This window comes from Pteropus alecto, unplaced genomic scaffold (assembly GCF_000325575.1).
Source record: "Pteropus alecto unplaced genomic scaffold, ASM32557v1 scaffold276, whole genome shotgun sequence".
Lineage (NCBI taxonomy): Eukaryota > Metazoa > Chordata > Mammalia > Chiroptera > Pteropodidae > Pteropus > Pteropus alecto.
Genome location: NW_006438074.1, coordinates 3985412 through 4007875, shown reverse-complemented (window position 1 = coordinate 4007875; position 22464 = coordinate 3985412). Strand labels below are relative to the sequence as shown.

The 22464-nt window shown below is 34.0% G+C and overlaps 1 protein-coding gene across 9 annotated transcripts in view; it reads right to left on the bottom strand.

The window, feature by feature from the left end:
* The window catches only part of FUT8 (fucosyltransferase 8), a 195936-nt gene that overhangs the window by 43297 nt on the left and 130175 nt on the right, over nt 1-22464 (bottom strand). For all 9 annotated transcript variants that reach the window (XM_025049113.1, XM_006915132.3, XM_015591970.2 and 6 more), the window contains 2 exons: nt 22042-22156; nt 2937-3174 (listed from right to left, as the gene is read on the bottom strand). In XM_025049113.1, coding sequence (XP_024904881.1) covers nt 2937-3174; nt 22042-22156 — 353 coding nt within the window. The remainder of the gene's footprint in view (nt 1-2936; nt 3175-22041; nt 22157-22464) is intronic.

Below are 22464 nucleotides of genomic sequence, written 5' to 3'. Positions count from 1 at the left end.
TAAAAGATATCTCAAACCATTAAATACCAAGATCCCCGTTCTGAATGATAAGGAATCTATTTGGAAGAATCAGGCCTATTATACACAGTTAGTTTAGATTTAGGAAACATCTTGTGATATAGAAAAATGAACTGACATTTTATCAACAACTTTAGATGACGAGGAGATTATTATTATTTTTAACTGGAAGCATAATTTTTAATATTTTGCTTCACTTAACCAAATTATTTATTACAAAGGATATGGTTTCATATACCGACATAAAGTAATGAAGACGAAATATAGAACTCAACCTACAACAAGATATGATTTAGCTTTGAAAGGATCAGATGTGCATACTAATTCCTGTACTGGTGACAGATTTGAACAGAATCACTAAATTCCTCCTGCAGGCACATCATGTCAAGTGTGTATGAACAATAATTTCATGACAGTGGTGCCAAGGGAAATATCCCAAGATTCTTTGTACAAGTCAGAACAATAACAGATGTAGGTAATTTATGGCTAACTAAAAGATTAATGTCAAAGAACTTATTAAAATTCAGTCTGTTTCTTCTAATTCTAGAAATAGATTAGTTTCTCCAAAAGGTACATACATAGATAATGTATATAAACAGAAACAGAAGTGGTTGGCAACTATACTTTTCTAAGCTCAAACATAAATCTCTTCCTTCTTTTAGCTACACGATTAGCATCTAAATTATTTTCGTTATGATGAGTTCTGCAAGCATATCGAAAATAATCACCAGTTTAATTAATTAAAGGTGTCCAAAAGGCACAGTTCAATTCACTAGCATGAAGAAAAGTATATGTTTTTATACAATACCTGTAGTGATAAAGGAAAGATCTATTTAATTAAAATTCTAATTCTGTGCTACCATGATAAAACGACTTCTTTAATTAGGGACTATAAATACCATTGATAACTTTTCAGTACTGGAAATTATGTGAAAGGTCTGGAAAAAGTTATAAAATAGCAGGAGAAAAGAGGGTAGAGCTAATAAAATTAGTCATTTTATTTAGTTTCTAGACATTCAGGAGGTTCTGTGCCTCTAATCATTTTTTGCTAGGTAGGGTGTTTGGCATGTTTTTACTGGGAAGGACGTAGACTGGAGGTAGGCAGAAGTGAATGTACTAACCAGAGTTCTGTTATTTATAAGCTGTATGATCCTGGATAAATCATTTAATGTCTATTAGGCCTTAGATTCCACACAAATAAAAGAAGGATGATTTCTAGAAACTGCTGAATTGTAACATTAAGAAATTCTGAATGTTTCCAATTCAAGCCATTTTTAATCTTCATATCCTACATATACAAAATGTACAAAGAAGGATTAAAAACCAAATAAACCAAATAACTAGTTGTAGCATATAGACAGGGCCAAACTGTGTATACTAAATATAATAAGTCCAGCGAGGCCAACTTTTCACTTTTCTGTTGACTGACTACCACTCAAAAAGCTGCCTCTCCTTAGAAACAGTGAAACATAGAACTTTGCCCTGCTCTGGCTACACACTTCCATAATCAGAGAAGCTTGAAACTGAACTAAGTCCACAAAACGAAAACGTTAGCAGCTGTGAGCCTAACAGAGTTGCTTTTCCTGTATCTTCCTAACCTTAACACCTAATCTGTTTGCACCAGCTTTAAACTACACAGCAGATCAATGGAAGATGTAATCTCAAAACTAAAGCCCAGCTAGGTTCTAGATTAAGAGGTTCACTTATAAATTTGAGTTATAAGGAAAAGAATACGATGATATATATAGAACAAAGCTTCTAAATCATCCTAATGAAGACAAAACTCACGTCACAAGATAATACTTTAAATCCATATAGGATCTTTTATGTGGCAACTTAAAGCATTTTATAGAAATTACCCAATTAACTTTCCCGACACTTAACAGTGTCAGGAATTATCTGATATTTTCCAAAGGAGGCAAAAAGAAACCCAGAAACCAAAGTTACTTACTTTGCCAATGACACAGCTCCCTATTCCACATCTAGTGTTTTAATTTGTGAAAAAAGGTGCTCAGCCCCATGAGAAATTATATTAACTAAAACGCTTCGGTCTTTTGAAAAATGTTTGACTTCTCACAAGATGTGAATGCAGAGACAGTATATCATTTTGCTTAGCATTTCACCTAATAGCTTAGTTCAGTATCTTCCGCACTGTAGGCACTCAATGTATATTAGCTCAATGAATAAAGGCTATTAATGATAGCTATCAGGTACTGTGCTAAGTGCATTACACATATTATTGCATTCAATCCTACCAACAACTCAAAGGTAAATTATTACTCTCATTTTATTGATGAGGAAACTAAGGCCTAGGGGTTAAGTAACTTGCCCAAGATTACAAAATGATAAAGTCAGCATATTAACAAAGGTAGCACAACTTCAACCTTGTTTAAAGATCATCACTATAGAAAGAACAATAGACTAGAAGTAAGAAATTCTATATTCTCTTCTCTCTACCACCAAATCCTAGTTGAGAAGGGAAATTTCTTGCTGACCTACATATCTCTTAGAATGCCTAGAATAGCACTTGAGTCACATTGTTTGTCATTAAATGTTTCCTGAATAAAATTTAAAACTCTGTAAACAAATTACACTTCGTTGTCCTCAATTATAAAATGAAAATAAAGGTACTTGCATAGTCTGCTTCGGTGGTTCTCCAACTGTGATTCCTGGACCTGGAAACTTTGTCTGAAATGCAAATTCTCAGGCTCTACTCAGACATACTGAATCTGAAACTAGCATTTTAACAAGCCTTCCCGGTGATTCCCATGCATGCTGAAGTTTGAGAATCCCTGGTCTACCTTACTTATAGGATAATTAGAAAATCAAATGAGTTCAATAATGTGGAAGCACACTAAAAATAACTGGTTATGTAGCAGTTCAACCCAGAGATCTGACATGCTGCACGGGCTTCTTACCTGACCAGTGTCCAGTGGAGACACCAGTTCTGTCTGTGCAGGTCTCACTTACAGGTCTAAACACAGTTTCCCATCCACCAGTAGCATAGCGCCAATTCTGAGATTCCAAGATAAGTGTCCGCTGGGTGCCATATGCAATCATGAAGCAGTAGACCACATGATGGAGTTGACAGCCATAGCCACAGCCTTTGTTGATATTACACACTAGCTTCTTGGCTTTGCTGCAGTCCTTGGGATTCTGTTAGGGAAGAAGAGAAATAAAAGTGAAGATAAGCTGTACAGAGGGGCCAATTTCTTTTTATAGGTGACAAGGGCAAAAATCATGTAATAAGCCAGGACTGATCCAGTACGTTTTATAAAGCAAAGAATCCAGCTTTAAAAATCGAATTTCAGAGAATTCATTGAAAAATTTATGCACATACTTAGGGAGATGGCAGTGAAAAAGAGCAGTTCCTTTGGAAACATTACCAAACAAATGTGAAATTAAGCAGTTACATTTAAAAGAATACTCTTTTCACTTCTCTATCAGAATATTCAAGTATGACCATCTCCGAACTCAAAGTTGCTTACACTGAAATCTTTATGAAAGAAGCAGAATTGTTCGTTTTTCCAGCTGTACTTCAGCATTCTGAGCTTACCTTCCCTGATGAAACTCAAATCACCTTAAAGGAAAAATTATGATGATTTACCTATTAATTCCATCTATATCCAGAGTTCTAGATGTCACAAACAAATTCATTATGGAAGTAAAGCCACCGTGTAAAAGGATATCTGAGTTCAATAATTACAAAATATCAGTCATAGGACTTTTTAAAAGACCTAATCTTGATGGTAGCTACTAGTAATTTTCATAATATATTGTAGAACATGTTCTAAATTAGCTGTCTTGAGAATGTGATATGCCAGTTTTTAATCAGGAGATTTATTTTCCTGTTTGTATACTTTACTAGAAAATGAACAGCAAGTAGTTAAAACACTTAGTATTATCTACCCATGGGTGCAATGGGGTTAGCTAATGTGAGAATTTCCTTTTTTTCCATTGTAAAGTTTCAATTCAGCTGTAATTTATATGGGCTGTTGTTAAATATCCCTAGGCATCTTAGTTCTTCAAATAAAAATTTGTTTTGACAAGGACTCCTTAGCCTGAGTTTTTCAAGCTGTTTTGTCTGCAAGGGAAGAGAAAGAATGAGTGCCTTCAGGAACAGAATCTTCCCTCCAAGAAGCAAGGTAAACCAATTCTCGATCTATATAAGCCTTGAATAAAACTGTCGCCAAACTACAAATCTACCACCATTTCCTAGGGATATTATCTGTTTTGTCAAGTAGAGCCTTAGAAACAAAAACTAGGACACTGAGGTTATAAAATGATTCTGAAGGAAAAGCTGAGAGGGGAAAATGCAACACAGTTACTTTCAGAAGAGGTTATCTTTCAAGATTTAAATATGCTACTGCAGGCTGGCCTTTCAAGATCAAAGCAGAACCTATACCATCAAGAGCCTTTTGAAGAGTCAGACCTCTACGAATCCAAGAGACAAGATAAAATTCAGCAAGATTTGGTCAAGAGTTTCCCCAATCAAGTACTAGAGTTGCCGATTCTTTTCACTTGAGACTGAATTCGTGGAAGACTCCTACGACAATAAGCAGTCTCACTCTGGTTGTTACAGCCACAAAGGATTTGAGAAGGACAGAGGGGTATGATGTTATGTGGTACAGGGAGACTCATATTATTTACTTTCTGTACACTATTATACAAGGATCCTGGGGATAAATAACATTTTCAAACAGATCCAAAGCTTTGTTATTCACTCAATAGTTTATCAAGAAAGCAAATAAAAAACAGTAATATTTGTCAGATTTTTCATGCTTTGTAAGAAATACAGCACATCATTTAATAGCTCTAAAATTCATATAAATGAAAAAGAAAATGTCCTTCATATATTTTTCAATAAACTTTTTCTTTTAGAACAGTTTTTTGATGCACAGAACTACTGGAAAGATAGTACAGAGATCTAATATACCTCACATCCAGCTTCCATTGTTATTATATCTTACATTAGTCTTCATATTTTTTAAGGGAAAAAAGTGAGGAAACATAATAATTAAAACATCTGACCTTTAGTTTTGAAACCAGTTTTTTTTTTTTTAATTTAAAAGAAGACTCACTTCTGTATTTAAGAAAAACATATCTGTGTTTCTTACGAGTTTAATTAAAACTGAATGCTTCAAGCACAGGAACTAAGGCCTAAGAGAAATAAGAGGAGAATTTATGAAATGAAGCTTGATTCATGATTCTTAGTGTGCCTTAAAACAAGCTGAAGATAGAATATCTTAAACCTTTGTTAAGTCATAGGTAACATGGAGAAAAGGGGAAAAAAAGTCCATTATGTTTGGTTCTGAAATGAGAAAGGTAACCAATGAAAGACTTCAAGGAAGAGAGCGGTAAGACAAGATACAATTTTCTCTAATTCAGACTGTTCTCAATTCAGTTGTGTCATTTCGCTTCGATTGGTTAATTTAAAATTGTGACAAAAATTACCTCCCTCCACAACCTCTCCCAGCTAACCCATCCTTCCTTCTTAGAGATACCATCAGGCTAAATGACAAGGTTGGTATATGTCATTTATCCTCATAATCTCAAGAGACATTATTTTACACTGGATAAATGCAATATCTTTTGTATTTAGTGCTAAAAGGTGCCTCAATCATGGGCCCATATAAGCTGAGCATTATGTAATATTTTTACAGTTACAATTCTGTAGCAAAGCTATCACCATACTATTTATGAATCAAGAAATTAAGACAAGATAAAACAGGGTTTTTCTGTATTCAGTTTTTTCTTCAGTTTTTTTTTTTTTTAAATAAACACTCTCTGAAACTGTCAGTTTCCAAGAATGACCCTATCTCAACAGAACCGAAAGCTATATTTGCTCTCACTGTCCTATAAATCAACGTTGGAAAGTATATTCAAATCAATATGCCTCTAAGATGGCATATTAAAAGAAGTGGCATCTCTTAAACCTAAATGATTACTGATTCACTAAAGGCACCATCATAATGCTCAAATATTTTAGTCTTTTACTTTGGTTAAGATATGAAAAGTTATTGTTGGACATATTTCAAGTTAGGAAGAGAGCTTAATTTCTACTTTTGAATTTTGAATTGACTAGTAAACCACAGTTATTTTTATATTACCCAGGCTCAGCTGGAATTTAGAAGATTCTACTGCCTTAGTATATTAGTAGTAATTATGAATTAATGATGCAATATTACAAAATAGTACTGATAACATGGCTTTTAAATTAAGTCACAGATAAAGCCTTTTGCCATGACAATTTAGATTTTCCATACACACAAAGACCTTCAGAGGAAAAATTTCCAGCCACAATATAATTTCCCTCAGATCTCTGCCCAGAGTTACTACAGACCAAAACATTGCAGGGAGGGGCGGGGGCAAAAAAAAAGGCTAAACTAACAACAACAACAAAACATTTATTTAATACAAACTGGACATAATATCTCCAGGCATCTATTAGTTCAACTGAATTACATGTACAGAGAAAATAGTAATGTCAAGTCCATAGTCACAAAATAAATTGGCAAGCCAGTATTTAGAATCATTGCCAAGACCAATGTCAAGGAGCTTTTTCCCTATGTGTTCTTCTCATCGTTTTATGGTTTCACACCTTACATTTAAGTATTAAAAATCTGAGCCTCGGGGAATCTCCTAGCCCCTCTCTAACAACAGTCCTTCTATAAGGAAGAGTTCAGCCATATAGCTCCTAATTTCCAATAAAGAGAGGCCAGTAAAAACCAAAGGAATGAACCAGGTAAGCTAAGTTTTATTGTGCTCTTTGTCTGCTCTAATCACAAGACTAAATAGTTTTTCATGTGTTTAAAAAGATTCGTGACATCAAGCGTGTTGGTAATGAAGAAAAGATTCATTAATAGTATGGTGAAAGCATTTCATTGTATTGGAAACGGTCTGATTTTATTTCTCTAAAATTATTTTCAAAACCAAAGCAGAAAAGGTAATGAAGCAAGTAAGAAAACTGAAGTACTACATAGTGGTAATTAAAATGAAGACTCTGGGCATAGTTAATAATCATGAAAAAGAAAGTTAAAAAAATTCTCATTTTTAAAAGCCAAGACCGGAAATTATTGTCTTTTAACATATTAAACAAGAATATTTTCATATCAAAGCTAAGATAGTATCAAGGTGTCCTTTCCATTCCTCTAGCAAAGAACAATCTATTGCAAGTAGTAAGGACAACACAACAGCTGAGACACAAGTAAGCTACTAAGTGGTTCAAGAAATCAATTTCCATTTGGTAATTGATAAAATTTTAAGTGTGGAAACTTAATAGAGAAAAGATATCAAGATATATAGTTTATAGGCTGTTATCCTGACAGATTGAAGTAAAGACAGATAGTTATAATACAGTTATATTGAAGGAAAGTTTATCTTGGTGAGTAAAGCAACAATTGGCTTACTTTAAATGTACTTTTAAAACTTGCTCTTTGCCTACAAATCTCTATTGAATATTTCAAAGCCATTCAAAAAAGAGATGAAAATTCTATAAATTCAGTAAAATGAAACAAATAAATGTGGTGCATGTCTTCCACTGAGGGCCTTTGAGACAGTATTCTGTCATCTCTGAGTACTCTAGGTGGTCTCTAAAAAATCTCTACCTCAAGTTCAAGAGATGTGTGCACCAGAGCAACCTTGGTAATATTTCCTGCTACCATAAGGATCACAAAAGGAAAGGCAGAGAAAGATCGAGATGCATCCAAGTCCAATTCTCTCATTCAAGACTCTAATGCAAACAAAACTCCTTTCAAGGCTAGAAAAGAGAAGTTAAGTTACCTGAGAAGCCAGATTCTGCCAATCCTATATAAATGCTCAGATCTCCTCGAGTGCTTTAAATTTTTCTCTGTAAGTTTATAGCCTGATACCCACGTCTCAGAACCACCTTAACTGGTCAGGCTAAAAACAGCATGCTTAAAAAATTAAGGTTGAATTTTAGAAAGGTCTCCACTATCATTTTACTTAACAGGATCTACTAAGCTCTTTCCTCAAAACCAAAATACAGGATAATATGGCAGGTACTCTTTTAAAAAAAGAGGGATAAGGGAGAAAGGGTGAGGAGAAAGAAGTATGGAAAAGGTGGGAAGAGGGAAGGAGAAGAAGGGAGGATAGGAGGAAGAGTAAAGAGGAAGGGAGGGCAGGGAGAGAGGAAGAGGGGAGAAGCGGGAAAGAAGAAAAGTGAACGGAAGCTCCAGAATGGCTAGCCCTACCTTATACAGGATCAAAAGGTGAAGTAGACAGCACACACAAAAGAGAAACACTGGTTGAAACTTTGCTCTTATGTAAAGGCTAGGCAGATGTTTTGTTTCATTTTAAGTAAAAGTCAGAATAACTTTTCCTATTTTGCCAGTTCTTCCATTCTGCAAAGTACCATTCTTTGGGGTAGTATAGGCACTTATAGTACTTTAGTCTACTCACTGGCTTTCGAATCAAACCATCAACGATAGCTAAACCAGAGGTCAAACCTTGCTACCTCTTCTCTCAGAGGTTTTGTTCTATTTTTCCATGCCACTAGCCATGCACTGCGAAACCACTGTTAACTGAGCATAAATTTCTTTGGAATCCCCGGTTCTTTCTTTTCGTTATTATTAAAAACAACAAAAACAGGAACAAAAACCCTCTTAAAACCACCTTTCTCACTGCTTCAGTTTAACAGTACTCTAAACCATTCATGTTATTTTCTTTACCTTTCAAAATCTTCAACACTGTTTTTGCTATTTATTTTTACATAATTTAAGACCTATGATAAATTATAAAACCAGTACAGAGTTACCATGTACCTTCCACACAGTTTTTCTCAATGAGGACATTTTACTTAACCACAGTGCATTATATGACATCAAGAAATGAACATTACACAATGTTAACTAAAATATAGACATTATTTGGATTTAACCAGTTTTTCCATGCATTTTTTTTTGGTATAGTATTATCAAATTTTATAACATATACAGACTCACGTAACATCTACCATAATCAAGATACAAACTATTACATCAAAATAAAGACATTTTCTTACACTACCCCCATTAGAGTTACAGCCTTCCTGAAACCTTAATCCCTGGCAACCCCTGATCTGTTCTCCATGACGATAACTTAATCATTTTGAGAATGTTATAAATGGAATTTAGCCTTCTGAAAAAGGCTCTTTTAGCATTCGGCATAATGCTCTTGAGATCCATTCAAGTTATTGTGTTTATCAATAGTTCATTCCTTTTTATTACTGAGCAGTATCCTGTTCGTGTATTTTATCACAGTATATTCAACTACTGAAGGACATTTGGGTTGTTTTCAGGTTTTGGTTATTACAAATTAAGTTGCTATGCATGTGAGTTTACAATTTTTGTGTGGACACGAGCTTTCTTTTCTCTAGGATAAATATACAGGAGTATAACTGCTGAATCACATGGATAAAAGTATATTTAACTCTACAGCAAATTGCCAAACTATTTCCCAGAATGGCTGTACTATTTTATATGAGTATGAGAGCTGGTTGCTCCACATCCTTCATATTTTTTATTTTAGCCATTTTGATAGGTATGCAGTGGTATCTCAACATGTTCTTAAGTTGTATTTCCCTAATAGTTAATGATTTTGAACATTTTATCATATGCATATTTGTCATCCATATATCCTCTTTGGTAAAGTTGTCTTTTCAAAACTTTTGCCTGTTTTCTAATTGGATTGTTTCTTACTGTTGAGATTAGAAATTTCTTAATACATTCTGGATATAAGACCTCTGTTGGATATGTGATTTGCAAAGATTTTCTCTCCTAGTCTATGATTTGACTTTTTTCCCTATTAAACACATCAAAATTTTTAAATTTTGATAATGAAGCACAATTTACTGAATTATTTATTTTATGAATCTTTCTTTTGCAATCATGTTTAAGAACTTTTAGTGTAAGTCATAAAGATTTATTCCAACATTTTCCTCTAAAAGTTTTATAGTTTTACATGTCACATTTACTTTATCTGTCAGATTTTTATTCCTTTAGATTTAATTTTACATAAAGTATGAGGTTTAGGTCAAGTTTCAATTTTTGCCTACGAGATGCCCAATTATTTCAATACCATTTATTGAAAAGACTATGCTTCCTCCATGTAATTGCTTTTGAATCTTCCTCAATTGCCCACTCATAGGTATATACTCGAAAGAGCTGAAAACTGATACTCAAACAAATGCATGTAGAAGAAGCATGTCCATAGCAGTGCTATTCTCAAATAGCAAAAGGCGGAAACAGCCCAAATGTCCATCAACAAATGAATGGGTGAAATGGTTGGTATACACATACAATGGAATATTATTCAGCCATAAAGGGGAATAAAGTACTAAAATATACTACCACATGGATGCAATTCGAAAACATTATGCTCAGTGAAAGAAGTCAGACAGAAAAAGTCACATAGGTCACATATTACATGATTCCATTTATATGAAATATTCAGAAAGGTAAATCCACACAGAATGCAGATTGGTGGTTTCCAGAAACTCAGGAAGGTAGAATGAGGAAATGAAGAACAACTACCTAATGTGTATGAGGTTTTCTTTTCTTTTGAATTGATGAAGTTGCACAGCCTTAGGAATGCACTAAGTACCACTGAATTGTTCACTTTAAGATGGTTAGTTTTATGTTATATAAATTTCACCTCAACGAAACAACAACAACAACAACAAAACAAGTTAGCATACCTGTGTGGGTCTACTTAGAACTCTTGTTTTGTTCAATTGATATATACATCTACCACTCTTCTAATACCATACACTATCTAAATTACGACAGCTGTAATTGTCTTAAAATTAGATAGTGTGATTCCTCCAACTTTATTATTCTTTTTCAAAACTGCTTTAGCTATTTTAGTTCCTTTTTAGTTGCCAATTTTGTTGATCTTTTCAAAGAACCAGCTCTTAGTTTCATTGTTCTTTTCTATTGTTTTTTAAATTTCTATTTCATTTATTTCCACTCTAATCCTTAATTACTTTATTCCTTCTATTTACTTTGGGTTTTGTTCTTCTTTTTCTAGTTCTTTTAGGTGTAAAGTTAGATTGTTTATTTGGAATTTTTTTGTTTCTTGATGTAGACCTACATAACATATGAACGTCTCTCCTTTAACTCTTTTTATGCTGCATTCTATAAATTTTGAAAAGTTGTGTTTTCATTTTCATTTGTCTCAAGGTAATTTTTGATTTATTGTTTGATTTCTTCTTTGATCTATTTGTTGTTTAGTAGCATGTTGTTTTTAGTCTCCATATATTTGTATTTTTTTCCAGTTTTCTTCCTGTAGTTGATTTCATATCACTGTGATCAGAAAAGATGCTTGATTTGATTTCAAGCCTCTTTAATTTCTTGAGGCTTGTTTTGTTACCTAATATGTGATCTATCATGGAGAATGCTCCATGTATACTTGACAAAATGTGTATTCTGCACTTTTTAGATGAAATGTTATACAAATGTCTATTAAGTCAATCTGGTCTAATATGCCATTTAAGGCCATTACTTCCTTATTAATTTTCTGTCTGAATGATCTATCAAATAGGAAGTTTTCAGTTTTTCCTTCAAACCCTCACTCGTATTTTTCTCCCTCCTTATGGGGCTCCAAAGATACAAACATAAAAAATTTTGTTACCGCCACACAGGTTCCTGAGGCTGTTTACTTTTTTTTATTCAATCTTTATTCTCTCTGTTGTCAGACTGAATAATTTCTATTTATCTAACTTCAAAGGCACTGATTCTTTCCTCTGTCATAGCTGTTCTATTATGAGCCAAATTTTTTCTTAGGTTACGGTATTTTTCAGTTCCAAAATTTCCCTTTGATTTTTCTTTATATCATCTATTTCTTTGCTGAGACTTTTTCTTTCTTTTCTTTTCTTTCATTTGTTTCCAGTCTATGATTGCTTCACTGGAACATCTTTTTTGTAGCTTCTTTAAAATCCTTGTCAGGTAATTCTAACATCTATGTCATCTCAGTGAGGTGTCTGCTGATTATCTTTTGTTTGAATTCAGATTTTCCTGGTATGTTGATGAGTGTTATGAGTTGAGACTCTGCTTTCTATTTTGGTAGGCAGTCAAACCAGGTAGACTCCTAGCTCACTTTTATGGGCTGTGGCTCAAATGTCCATTTAATCATTAAAGCCTTTTCAATGTTATTTTGCTCAGCCCTATTTGTGAGCTACCCAGAGGCTGGTCTGAAGCCCAGGTGGTACATTATGCCAGAGTGCAGTTCTCAAAACTTTTTCTGTATTGATTCTGATCAGTTCATGCATAGAATGTTCAGAGGTCGGCCTGGGATTTCAAACACAGATTTTAATTCCCTCTTTTTCTCTAATTCCTTCTTTTTTCTAACCCTGCTCCCACTCTAGTTAGGAGAAGAATGGAAAGTGCCACATTATTGCAGTGTGGCAATGGTGGTAGACAAGGCTTTGTCCAAAGTCTCTGCAGTTCTGACACCAGTTGAGAGAGGTGGGGCTGCCCTCATTATTGCAGGGCAGAGGTGCAAATTTTGTTTATGATGTTTGCCTGGAGTAGGGTTGATATAATAAAAAAAATTTTTTTTCCAGCTTCATTCACTGGTATTTCTAGGATTCTCCAGCACCCCCAACTGGGATACACAGGAGGCAAAACAAACAAATGAACAAACAAAACAGGAATTCACTCTGTATAGGACTTCTTTTGGTTGTAATTAGCAGGAATAATAGGGTATAATATGTTTACATCTTATCCAGAAACAGAAGTCTGTATTTTAAGCCCAAGATATTTTCAAACATTCAATGCACATTTAACTACATCTATAATACTACCTACTTATTGACAAACTAATGATTTTGTGTTTCCAGTGGCATTTGCTTACATAAGTTCCTTTTAAAAATGATAAACTAACGTTTATTCAACAACTTGACTCTTGAGAACAAACAGTCCTGTTCCTTATGTAAAAGGAAAGCATAACATTTGTTTGAAGGAAAGAACTTAGAAAGTGAATGCTTAAAGAGATTATTTAAAGCCTCTAGGACTTTGAACCCAGGAAGGACTCCTTACATTTAAAACCTTTCTCTTGGGGTTCAGCTTTATTTCCTTTTTCATCCATTATATAAATACAAAGGACAAAGCAGTGAGTCATTTGGTTGCAAAGCCAAACATAGTATCTATCTTATCCCTAAACATAATCAATCCTCTCACATGGTATACATAACAACCCTTTTCTCTATGTCTGATGACACCTGCAGCTTGAAGATATGGTCTACTTCACTAACTCTAACACTTCCAGGCCCAGCAAGTCCCACTGTAATCACACCAGACCATAAAGAGAATTCAGACCATAATTCAAAATATAAATAAATAAATAAATAAATAAACCCTCCAAACAAGCGAACAAACAAAAAACCACCAGCCTCAGGTAAACCTGAGCAAGACAAATATCCAAAGCCACAGGGCTATTTTATTGGCAGAAGGTTAACTAGAATTCTTCCAATAACTCTAGATAGCCTCTGATATGCTTTAACTTGATAGAAGAAATGATGGTGTGTGCATATAAAAATGTTGGATTTTTAGGTGATATAGTTTGTTTAACAAAGAATAATGGTTAATGTCTTTAAGTATGCTTTTAACTAGTTTTAACATCTTCCCTTTTTCCTTATTAATAAATTATTTCAATTTAAAAAAGAACTATGGTTATGCCAATAAAAAGAGAGAAGAATAAAAGGTACAGTAATTATGGGAAAAACAAGAAATACTTGAGAGAAAACAGTAACAATTAATGGTAAAAATAATGACTTGTCTCTATCCATTTAGATATAGTCAGTAACTCCTTACTTCTCCATAGCGAAATCTCTAGGTGCTTCTTTTTCTATCTATATCTTAATCTTTCTGGCTGTTAGAGCCTTCTGTAATAGCAACCCAAATATACCAGTAGAACTTTCTCATAGAGTAAAACAGAAGAAAATTATGAACTAACCCTTTATTTTCTCCTTACCTCCAACATACAAGAAAACAAACTAAAAAGAAAACCGATTATATTAGCATGGATGCATCAAAACCCCTCTTAAAATCTAAAATCAGACTTCAGCAAAGATTTTAAAAGAAGGAACTAAATTTGTGGTTTACTGAACATTATGCTAACAGTAAATTATATCATACTAATAATAAAGCTGAATAACTATTAAGAGACAATTGCAAAATGACAGCCATATTGGAAATGAAGACGTGTTTATTTGCACATGACATCATAATCTATGTAGAAAATCTGACAGACTATAAAAAAAGCTACTAGAACTAATATGTGAGCTTAGCAAACTTGCAGGATACAAAATCGGTATACAAAAATCAGATTTTTCTTATGTTAAGGTAGTTTTCTTATGCTATTTTGTTGAGTGTTTTTATTATGAAAAGGATTTGAATTTTGTCAAATGCTTTTTATGCATCAATTGGGATGATTGTGTGTTGTTTTTCCTTTATATTATTGATGTGGTATATTACATTGATTAATAATGAGTCAGGAATATAAACATCAAAACAAAGAACTGTAGGTATTTAAAAAATTTGTGTGTGTGTCAGTGTGTGTATGTATAATTCAGAGATCCTCTGAAAATGTTACTAGACTTTAAGCTTCCTGAGGGCAGACAGCATCCCGTGTCTGTTTGATTCACCATTAGTTTTTACTAATTCTTAGAAAATTACCTTTAATAAATTAACTTTTTTTACTTCCTATTGCCACTTTTGTCCTTTGTCAACATCTAGTAAAGCAATCCCCTCTTTCATGAAATGAAAGCTACCGTTGCCAGCAGATGGCAATACAAAAACCAAATACACTATGTAACTGGAAACAGAAGATGGAGAAGCTATATTCTCTCTGCCAAAACAAGACCAGGAGCAGATTATGATACTGACCACAAACTATTTATATCAAACATTAGGGTAAAGCTGAAGAAGATCATTAAAAGAAATCATAGTGCAAAAATATAATGTAAGTCACATTCCTGATGGATTTAAAGTCCACATAAAAAAACAGATTTGCACTCTTAAACATAACTGACTGAGAACAAGAACTGTGGACTAAAACTAGAACTATTATTAGGGAAGAATGAGAAAAGACAATGCCATGTGTAAAAAGGAAAGAAAAATTGAGAGATGACAAAAGAAACGTTAAAATTTGTTAAAGACAGGTGAGAGACAAAGGTAGAGGTGAGAAAAGACAGGTTAGAATCCTGTACACAGTTTTCAACCATTATCATGTAGAGATAAGGAGAACTATTACAATAGTCAATGTGAGGAGATAGAATAGAACAACAAAAAAGGAAAAATAAGAGATCTCTATCAGAAGATGCAAAAAATAAAAAGGAAATTCAAATCTAGTTTAGGAATGCTGAATGACCAACAAGGAAGCACATTATCTGACTAGGAGAAAATATAAGGAAGGTGGAAACAGTATAGTAAAAATCTATACAGAAGAGACAAAAGGATACCTTTGAAGAAGATTTCTATGAGGAAGAACCTGTAAGTCTGCAGACCAAAGTGAAAGTTACCCTGAGAGTATTGGAAAGAAATAAATCACCAGGAGTAGATAGGATACCATTAGAATTACTTCAAGTCGCAGAGACCGAAAATGTCAAAATCGTAACAAGAAAGTGTCAACAAATATGAAAAACAAGACAATGTCCTACAGACTGGAAATGATCAATATACATCCCAATCTTTGAGAAAGGAAACGCCAACCAGTGCAGTAACTACAGAACCATTGCTCTAATTTCTCAGACAGGTAAAGTGATGCTCTAGGTGATGCAACAAAGGCTTCTACCTCACATGGAATAAGAAATGCCAGATATTGAAGCTGGATTCAGATAAGGAAGAGGCACTTGAAATCTAACTCCGAGCATTTGCTGGATACTGGAGTGCTCCAAAGAATTTCAGAAGAAGGACAGTCTATATTTTTACAGACTACAGTAAAGCCTTTGACTGTGTCAATCACGAAAAGCTATGGGTTCTTCTGAAAGAAACGAGTGTGCCTTAGCACTTGATAGTCCTGATGCCTAACCTATATTGGGGAAAGGAAATCACTGACAGGATAGTATATGGAAGGACAGAATGGTTTCCTAGGGCAAAGGTATCAGACAAGAGTGCATTTTATCTCTCTCAATTTGTTTAATCTGTACGCAAAATATATATGAAAAATAGGATTAGACTCTAGTGAAGGAGGACTAAAAAATGGTGGAATATCAATATCAAGATATACGTCTTACTGGCAAAAAGGAGCGATGATTTGAAACAACTTCTGATGAAAATGAAAGAATAAAGTGCCAAAGCAGGACTGCATTTGAACATCAAGAAGACAAAAAATCATGACTACAAAAAATATACAACTTTAACATAGACAATGAAGACATAAAAATTGTTAAAGATGTTTTTGCTTACCTTGATTCAGTCATTAATTCAAATGGAGACTGAAGCCAAGAAATCAAGAGAAGGCTGACACTTGGAAGAGCAGCAATGGAAGAATTAAGAAAGATCACCAAGAGCAAAGATGTGTCATTAGAGACCAAGGCTAAGATAATCCACATCTTCGTGTTCCCAGTGACTATGTACAGATATGGAAGTTGGATAGTGAAGAAGGCTGATAGAAAAAAAAAAAATGAGTCATCGGAGATATGGAGTCAGAGGAGAACTCTGCAGATACCTTGGACTGCCAGAAAGACAAACACGTGAGTACTGGAGCAAATTAAGCCTGAAATACTGTTAGAGGCAAAAATGAGAAAACTAAAGCTCTCCTACTTCGGGCACATCATGAGAAGGCAGGGTTCTTTGGAAAAGACAATAATTCTGGGGAAAATGGAAGCAGCAAGAAAAGAGGAAGACCAAATATGAGATGGATTGTCTCCCTAAAAGAAGCCATGGCATGAGTCTACAGAAACTTGAGTAGAGTGGTTGAGGACAGGACATTGTGGACATCACTCATTCATGGGGTTGCCGGGAGTTGGAGCTAACTCGAGGCTCGTAATACACACGACCTTGCCACCATATCCACTTACCACTCCTTGTTCTTTCCTTTTTGAACTTGTTTACAGTTTTGATATTGGGGAAGTATTCTTTCTTAGTATTCTCTTTGGTCTTAGTTCTCAGAAACTCTTTGCTTTTCTCTATTTGATCTTGTCCCAAGCTAAAATTTTCTTTCAGACAGGGAAAGGTCCTGAAATTTTCTCCTTACTCCAGCTATTTTAAATATTTAATAAATATCTTAATATAGCCAAGGTAATAACTATTCCTAATGAGTTACAGTTATTACCACCTCTAGCTTTATTTTGGTTCTCATCCCTGTTGGGCAGAAAGACAACTGCTGTCCCAATCATTCGGTAGAACACACTTCACAACTCTGAGAACACTTGATGTTTGGTTTGATGTTATTGTCAGTACATTAGCAGACAAATAGTTTCTAGTTATATCCGGGTCATGAATCTATTTCAAAGAATTTGTCCTATCCAAGAAAAATGAGGTCAGACATATCGTCTGTTGGAATGGAGGGTTTCTCCACAATCTAAAATAGATGTTTAATAGCCTCAATAATGCATTAATAGTGTGACTTGGACACTTTCCATCCCAAAGACCATCCATACAGGAAAAGAGAAATTTGCTATTTCTCCAACTAATCTGTTATTTTTAAATGGAAAAAAACCCCTCTATCCTCATTTAAAAAGTAAAATAGTTGTTCCCCATTTTCACATCTTTTAGTTTTCTCTCTCTCAAAAAAGGAAAATTATTAATCTACCAATTTCCAGTAAAAGTCCTATTCAAAACATAAACAACACATAGCCCCCAAAACAAAGGAAATTTTTATTATTGCTACTTTTTATTTATTTTATTTAGATTTCACCTGAAATAGGCTCAATTTTGCTTAAAATGTCAACTTTGGGGCTACGTTAGAAAAAAAATCATCCTGTACCAGAAGACAGACAATTTCAAGTTAAACTGGAAATAATCTATATCGCCTAACTAGGAGCTCTCCACCACAGTTGCCAACTTCCAACTTTACCAAACAAGTAAAGAAACTAAGTCATTGTGATTTCATCGTGCTTACTTAATATGAGCTGATTAGAATTTAATATGAGCTGGTTAGAAACTATGAAGTAAATTCTACTTTATGTCCCCATGACTATTTTGTAACTACCAATTTGTACTTCTTAATCCCTTCACCTTTTTCACCCATCCCCGACCTTCCCTCTCCTCTGGCAATCATCAGTTTGTTCTCTGTATCTATGAGACTGTTTTCGTTTTGTTTGTCCATTTATTTTGTTCCTTAGATTAAACAAATAAGTGATACCATGTGGTATTTTTCTTTCTCAGTCTGACTTATTTCACTAAGCATAATAACCTCTAAGTCCTTCCATGTTGTTGTAAATAGCAAGATTTCATTTTTTTTATGGCTAATATTCTATTGTATTATATACCACTACTTCTTTATCTGTTCATCTATTGATGGGCACTTAGGTTGCTTCCATATCTTGGCTATTGTAAATAGCACTGCAGTGAACATAGGGGTGCATATATCTTTTCGAATTAGTATTTTGGTTTTCTTTGGATAAATTTCTGAGTCATAAGGTAATTCTATTTTTAATTTTTTTGTGGAATCTCCAAAGTGTTTTTCATAGTAGCTATACCAATTTGCAGTCCCACCATTACTAAGAGCTATTCTGACATAAGTCAGGTGATATCTTATTGTAGTTTTAATTCACATTTCTCTGATAATTAATGACCTTGAGTATCTTTTCACATGTATTGGCCATCTGTCTGTCTTCTCTGGAGAAATACCTATTCAGGTCCTTTGTCCATTTTTTAATTGGATTGCTTGCTTTTTTGGTGTTGAGTCATATGAGTTCTTCATAAATTTTAGAAATTAACTCTTTATCAGACGTATCATTGGCAAATATCTTCTATTCAGTAGGTTGTCTTTTCGTTTTGGATGGTTTCCTTTGCTGTGCAAAAACATTTTAGTTTGATGTAATCTCATTTGTTTATCTTTTCTTTTGTTTCCCTTGCCTGAGGAGATATATCAAAAAAAAATTACTAAGAGCAATGTCAGAGAGTCTGCTACCTATGTGTTCTTCTAGTTTCATGGTTTCAGGTCTTACATTTAAGTCTTTAATCCGTTTTGAGTTTATTCTTATATATGTGTAAGAAGGTGGTCCAGTTTCCTTTTTTTGCATATATCTGTCCAGTTTTCCCAAAACTATTTATTGAAGAGACTGTCTTTACCCCATTGTATATTCTAGCCTCCTTTGTCATAGATTAAATGACCATATAGGTATGGATTTATTTCTGGGCTCTCTATTCTGTACCATTAGTCTATGTGTCTATTTTTATGTCAGTACCATGCTATTTTGATTACCATAGCCTTGTAGTGTAGTTTGATAGCAGGTAGTATGATACCTCCAACTTTTTTCTTCTTTCTGAAGGTTGCCGTGGCTATTTGAGGTCTTTTATGGTTCCATGTAAATTTTAGGATTATTTTTTCTAGTTATGTGAAAAATGCCATTGGTTTTTTGATAGGGATTGAACTTAATCTATAGTTTGCTTTGGGTAATATGGACATTTTAATGATGTTGATTCTTCCTATCCATGAGTACAGTATATGTTCCCATTTATTTGTATCTTCTTCAATTTTGTTCTTCAATGACATAATTTTATGAGTACAGGTCTTTTATCTCCTTGGTTAAACTTATTCCCAGGTATTTTTATTTTTTCAATGCAATTGTAAATGGCATTATTTTCTTAGCTTCTCTTTCTGATAGACATTATATCTTAAACAAATCAGAATTTTTTAAAAAATCCTTGTCGGTTACAATGAGAACTGATACATTTCAGTATGAGTAAAAATCTAGTAAAACTGAAAATGTTTTCAACTACCCAAACCAATCATTGAAAGTAAATTATAAAGTTTGAATTACTTACCAGGAATAACATAAGGAATAACATAAGTCTCCCAAACAGGTTTAAAATATTAAAAACATTTGCTTTTATTGTACCTTTTCCTTATTATTCCCTACTTAGATACAAATTATCATCTTTTATATAACTGCTGGCCGATGGGCTAAACAAGGAGAGCCTTCTAAAATCTCTACTAATAAGTTATATAAACTGCTTATTTTTATTTTGAATACAGGTATCAAAGGTCAAAGACTTTTTTTCTTTATCCCAGTTTTTAGCTTTAATAGAACAAGAGAAATTAGCACATAGAGGATCAAATTTGTCCACTTAAAGCCAAGAGGGAAAAGGAAACTGAAGCAGGTAGCAGGTGCTTGTTACAATGTGAGGGGCTGAACTATGACAAAATCATAGTTTAAATATAATTTTTGTTGGGTGAAAATTTAATGAATTTGAGGAAATGGAAGAAACTCAGAACCCATAGTTATTTCCATTTTAAATGAGGATGATAGTTCTGCACCACCAGCTGTTTATAGTTCATTGAATGAGGTTCTAGTTGATAGGAGATAATTATCTCTTCCCTACAGGAGGCAAGTGTTTCTCATTCTGCAGACATCTCTGATAAATGGCCATGGGAGTATGAGACCAAGACAGCATGCCAAGTTCAGTTTGGTTTTTAATGATCTCTTTAAACAGTAGATTTTCTACTTTTTCCAATTTAAAAAAAATGTGTACCTTAAAATATACAGAATCGATTTACTGGCTATTATTTTGCTTTTATAAGACACCTTAACCTTAAAAGGAAAGCAGAGTGATTGTACATAGAAAGTATACCATCGATAGTATTAGAAAAGGATAGGCATGGTCATTTCAACTTTTTGAGTGTCAAAGACTTCTTACTAATTCATTGTTTTTCCCTAAAGACTATTCTATCTTTAAGTGCCTTGTCAGTTAATGATGCTTCCATTTTCATAGTCATTTCAGGCCTTTCACCTACTTGGAAAGGCCTCTCAATTCTATTTTCACACTCTCTGTCAAATTTGTCTCTTAATTTCCAATGCAAACTGCCACATACCTCAATATTTCTCACCTGCCATATGGTCCTCAAATCCTAAATGGTCTCCTTGTTTCCAGTCTCTTCCAAATACTAACACAGTTCAACCAAACTACTACTCTCAGATTAATATCACTAAAGTACCACTCTCATCATGCCACTCTTAGGTGTAAAAAACTTTCAAAAGTAGGCTGTAACTCCAAAATAGGAAAAACCTTATAGCAGATGAAGCAAAAAAACAAAATTCAAAAGTAAATCGATTCTATCCTTATAAATATGTAAGATTGGGTATGCATATTAATAATTAGAAGAGAACACCAAAAAATGAAAAGAATAAATTTACAAGGGCCTGGGACTTGTAGTTTACCCTTGATTTCTGTTTCCTATATGTTGCATAATGATTTCTATGCAATAAATAAAATATTTCAGTAACCACTTACTGTTTATACACCAGAAAGCTTATCCTGCACCCAAGGACCTCTGCAATCTGGCTCCAAACCTATCTTTTTCCAGCTTATTTTCTATCCCTCCTTTCACATAATGCAAAACTCCAGACAAACTAAAATATCCCATTTCTCATTGGGCTCCTATATTGCTCTTTCCCAGCCATGGACTATTACTCACATCATATACTCCAGCCAGTGTGCTCTTCTCCTCTTCTATGCGTCTAAATCCCACCTAATTATCCTTTACAGCTTAGTTCAAATAATACCTTTTCCACAAAGCTATCCCTGACGTCTCCTTCCTCCGATGAGCATTTCATCTGAATCTCTTATATAAAACGTTGCACTCTTTATTTTGTATTGTAGTCATGAGCGTGCGTCTGTGTCTGTGTCTGTGTGTGAAGTAGCTCCCTTTAGGACAAAGGCCTTGTTTTAGCCATCTTTGTATTACACTCAAGGCATAAATAACATAGTCTTTCTAAATAAATATGTAAAATGAGTGAGTAAAAACTCTCAAAAAGAAAGGGCTAACAAGACTACAAACCAACAGCAACTCTTTTAGTTTTATTATGATTTTCTTTCTTTTTTCACTCAAGCTTAGTTCTTAACCAAACATTACCTGAAGATATGTTATTCTCCGCTGGACCAGCTCTGTCAGATCTTTGGCCTCCTTTTCCCGCCAATCACCTGCTCCATCTGTTTGGCTGAGGTAGTATAGATCCGTCATTATAGACCTATGAAAGGAAACAACACTGGAAGTCTTACTTATTTGTACTTCATCACAGAATTACACAATCATAAGAAGAGAGTCAAATTCTTCATAAAGATTGATGCTCACACTGATGTTTACACTCATCTTTTACTTTCTATCAAGGCTGTGAAATTCAACAATTAGTCTCTAACACTCAAGATTTATTCCTATTGTAAATTTTTACTGTTGAGAAAAATCTACCTTTTTTTTCCCCCCGGGTGAGTCAGGTATACCTATTCCCCAACACAAAGCACTACAGAGACCAGGGTATAGTGGATATCCATGGCAAAA